The sequence below is a fragment of the Gekko japonicus genome, unplaced genomic scaffold (genome assembly GCF_001447785.1).
Source record: "Gekko japonicus isolate JY-2015 unplaced genomic scaffold, Gekko_japonicus_V1.1 scaffold4392, whole genome shotgun sequence".
NCBI lineage: Eukaryota > Metazoa > Chordata > Lepidosauria > Squamata > Gekkonidae > Gekko > Gekko japonicus.
This window is the reverse complement of record NW_015168173.1, coordinates 58,454-63,114: the sequence shown is the minus strand read 5'-3', so window position 1 is coordinate 63,114 and position 4,661 is coordinate 58,454. Positions and strand designations below refer to the sequence as shown.

Sequence of the window (4,661 nt, the reverse complement as noted above, 5' to 3'; positions counted from 1 at the left end):
TTCAGCTTCATGTTTGTTTCTACTCCTCATAAATATGCTTTTTACAGGATAATTTATAGAAGAAAACACCTTCCAACTCCTAATGCATTCACTTTACAGAGAGCTACCTGGCCAACAATGTGAAATGGAGAGCAAATGCCAGCCAATTTAAAGTAGGCTTGTTGCCACATAAAATTATGGACTGGCTGCTACGAATAGATATTTAAATTATTGGCTTGCTCCTATTCAAGAAATGCAATGGAACTGATAATTCATAGAAGAAAACACCTTCCAACTCTATAAGAACTTTATAAGATTACTCTTGAGGAAGACCTTTGAAATGAGTGTAAAAACCGGTGTACTCATCGAGTAAAGAGAGGAAAATGCTGGACTCTGTTGAGAAAATGAATAAGTTGGACTCTGTTTCAATGCAAAATTGAGATAATGAATAAGTTGGACTCTGTTTCAATGCAAAATTTATTAAATGTGTCATTGTCATTGTTCAACTGTAAGTATTGCCATTCTACATAAGCGGACTAATCATAGCTAGACCTCAGCTGAGAGAATGACAAAAAGTAATCATTGTCCTCTTTCAACTCATCCAACGTTAAAAATCCCCTTATCAGTTCAAGCCTTCCACACAAAAGATTTCTTCCCAATTTTTATATCTGGGTTGGCCCATAAAGTTAATTTTGAATGTGAAAATGGGTCAAATTAATATTGTAATACCAATGTACACCATTGTTTCCTAGTTGCAGAAATTGTAGGAAGAATAATATCAACTCTAGCATAAGTAGAACCTAATGCATTCCACCTATCAAGGGGCACCAGACAAGAGGCCTCTGGGAAAGAATATCAGGTATCATTTAATTTAAAATCAGTCTCAACTGTACGTTCCTTGTTTTTAATGGATTTAACCATCACTTTAGATAGCTGGATCTTGGTTTGTTTTAAAGCTGTTCCTCCTCCCCCCTCTTTCTTTCTTTCTTTCTTTCTTTCTTTCTTTCTTTCCACTGAGGTCAAGAGGGGCAATTGTCCTGAGAAGAAAAATTGAAAAGAAAATAAGGCCTCATCTTACCACAGATTTTCTGGTGATTGTTAGAGCTACATTTGTCTCTTCCAGGTAGTTATAGGAATCAACATTCAGAACTTATGGTAAGCAGCCAAGACTTTACTTTCATTTTTCATTTTTTTTCCCAGGCAGACTCTGCCCCCCTAACCCACCTGCTGATCATCTGGCACTGCCTGGCAACCTTAAAAGCAGGCCCAATTAGTAATACAGAAGGTTTTATGATGCCTCTAGACATTCACTTGTTAAGGCCTTAAAGGATGAGGGAATAGAGAAAATGCTTATTAAATTTGCAGATGACACTAAACTGGGAGGGGTAGCAAATATGGAAGAAGACAGAGTCAAGATACAGGATGAACTTGACAGGCTAGATATATATGGGGATATATGTAAAGTTCTGCATTTAGGTCGGAAAAATTAAAAGCATAATTGTAGGATGGGGGAGACTTGTCTTGGCAGTAGTATGTGTGAAAAGTATCTAGGAGCCTTAGTAGACGATACACTGAACATGAATCAGCAGTGTGATGTGGTAGCTAAAAAGGCAAATGCAGTTTTGGGCAGTATCAACAGAAGTATAGTGTCCAGATCACACGAGTGATGGTATCGCTTTGCTCTGGTTAGACCTCACCTGGAGTATTGTGTATAGTTTTGGGCACTACGTTGGGGTCAGAAAGCAATTTTTCTCCAGGCCAGTTCCTGGAGGACCTTTGTCATTTTCTGGGTATGGAATAGGGCTCACTGAGGGTGGGGAGAGGTATTGTGCAGGGGGTTGTACTAGATGACCCTGGAGGTCCCTTCCAACTTGATGAGTCTATGAGTTAGGTTAAATTTTCCCTTGTAACATTCCTCAGGTCCTTTGAAGGGTAATATTGCTGGTTTCCGTAACTGGAGCATCCTTGTGGTTCACACTTATTGACAATAACTGTAAGATATTGGGATTTTCTTACCAGGAACCTCAGGAGGATTACACCAATTTCATAATCTCATAAACTCATAATCCTGTTACCTTCTCTAGGAGTACATTAATTTCAAAGAATAGAAACTCATTTTGAACATGTAAGTTTTGGGATGCAACACTATAATTCGTGGAAAGTGCCTTCAGATTACAACTGATTTATGCTGACTCAATAAGGTTTTCAAGGCAAGAGGCAATCAGAGGTGATTTGACATTGCCTGCATCTGTGTTGTGACCCTGGACTTCCTTGATGAAATCTGAAAAAATTGGGCTAGCCTGAGCAAATCCAGGTCAGGGCAACAATGCAATTGATGTATATATTTTCCCTTCTTATCATTATTTCTTTATTTCAGTATCTGTTGCATTCAATATTTCCCACTGGGGTTTGATACTCATATTCATTGTAAATTATTATTTGTTTTAAAATTAAAGTTATTGAATATATTAGTGCTATTTGCTTAAATTATCTATATAGTTTACACTGCAACGATTATCCCACTTGGAGTTTCTCAGTGGCATGATCCCAAGCACAGCCTTTCTGGGTTACCAGAGTATTACTCTCCTCTCCTCCTTTTCTCAGCAGTCAGGCCACCCCCCCCCCACCTGGTTCAATCCAGCCCATTATCTTCCAGTGGATGCACATTAGTCTTAAAGGTTGCTGTTGTGGAGGTGGTTTTCAGTGCTTTCTGCATATTATCTTCTCTTTGCTATTCAAATCTGGCCTCAGCAAAATTATATAGCATTTGGGGGAAAAGATACAGCCTAGTAACCCAGCACTGGAGGCCAAAATAGAGAAGATCTCCACAGCCACCATGTATTTTCCCTTGGTGCTCAAATAGGTTGGGACAAAGGACAGCCAAACACTGCAAAAAACCAACATGCTGAAAGTAATGAATTTGGCTTCATTAAAACTGTCAGGTAACTTTCTGGCTAGGAAAGCCACAGTGAAGCTGACAATGGCCAGGAAGCCCAGGAAGCCCAAGACACAGTAAAACATGGTGACTGACCCTTCATTACATTCCACTACAATTGCTTCAATAGCTGAGTGTGTGTCAAAATCTGGGAATGGTGGACTTGTTGCCAGCCAGACAGTACATATAACAGCTTGTATAAGAGAGCTGAAAAGAACAATGAAGATGGTCAGTTGATTCCCCATCCATTTTCTCATCCTGGACCCTGGCTTGGTGGTCATGAAAGCCAGAACTACAGTGATAGTTTTGGCCAAGACGCAAGAAACAGCCACTGAGAAAATGATGCCAAATGTCATTTGCCGAAGGAGACAGGTCACCTTACTTGGGTGACCAATGAATAGCAAAGCACAAAGGAAAGAGAGTGTGAGAGAGATGAGGAGAGAGTAGGTCAGATTCCGGTTGTTGGCTTTGACTATGGGAGTGTCCAGGTGCGTAATGAAGATCCTGAGCACCGAAAGTGTGATGAACAAAAAGGAAAGAGCAAAAATGACCAGACTGATCCCCAATGGTTCTTCATATGACAAGTAGCTTATACCTTTTGGAAGGCATTGATTCTTCTCATTATTTGGATAGTGATCTTCTGCACATGGAAAACAATCATCCATATCTGAAAAAGAAAATGTTATTTTCATACATGGAAACACTATACATGGTGCATATCAGGTAGTAAGTATTAACTTTGGAAATCCTCAGTGATGGATGCTACGACAACCTCTGAAAGACATGCTTCTAACTTTTTTTTGCGATGGGCAAAGAAAGCCTTAATGGCCATCAGAAAGTGACAACTGAAGGTATATGTGTTCTTTTCATTTGATAAACAGGTAATTGTGATTGCCTCCACCTTCTTTGAATATGCTATGATACCTCCTTTTCGCTCTCTGCAACAGGAAGACCAGTACTCCTGCCTGGTTCTAGGTAAAACCATAAAGGTTTTGCAAAATGCTAGAGTGTCCACCATGTCACTTTCATTTTCTACCAGAAGTGATGTAAGCATGCCAGCAAGACTCCAGAGTGCTTCCCCTCACCCTGTATTTACTCCCAGAGGTTCCCAGCTGAAGCTTGGTATAACTCTACTCCACAGTCCTGTGTTTCTATATCAGTTCTTTACATGTAAGGGTATATTTTGTTCTTTTAAAAATATTTTTTACAATTCATTTAGGTCACTGATATAACACCACTTTTAAAATGCTCAGCAGAGCTCCCAATTATAAACAGAACAATTAATCATGAATTCCTTAGAACTCATTTCACAGAATTTCAAAGTAGGGTAAAAACGGAAATAAAAAATGGATCAATTAAAAGCCCTTCTTTAGATGCCAAAAATGTACATATTTGGGACAAAGAAATCAAAGCTCAATGGGGCTAAGTGATCACTCCCCAAATAAGAACATAAGAGAAGCCCATGTTGGATCAGGCCAATGGTCCATCTAGTCCAACACTCCGTCACACAGTGGCCAAAAATAGCAGTGCCATCAGGAGGTCCAGCAGTGTGTCCAGGAACTAGAAGCCCTCCCACTGTTGCCCTCCCCAAGCACCAGGAATACAGTGCATCACTTGCCCCAGCCTGATAGCCACTGATGGACTTCTGCTCCATATGGTTATCTAATTCCCTCTTGAAGCTGTCCATGCTTGTAGCTGCCACCACCACCTGTGGCAGTGAATTCCATGTGTTAATCACTCTTTGGGT

At 40.0% G+C, this 4,661-nt stretch overlaps 1 protein-coding gene across 1 annotated transcript in view; it reads right to left on the bottom strand.

Annotated features, from left to right (window-relative positions):
• Nucleotides 1-2,679: 2,679 nt before the first annotated feature.
• LOC107113631 (vomeronasal type-2 receptor 26-like) overlaps nucleotides 2,680-4,661 on the bottom strand; it is a 10,060-nt gene continuing 8,078 nt past the window's right edge. The window contains exon 6 of the mRNA XM_015414977.1: nucleotides 2,680-3,581. Coding sequence (XP_015270463.1) covers nucleotides 2,680-3,581 — 902 coding nt within the window. The remainder of the gene's footprint in view (nucleotides 3,582-4,661) is intronic.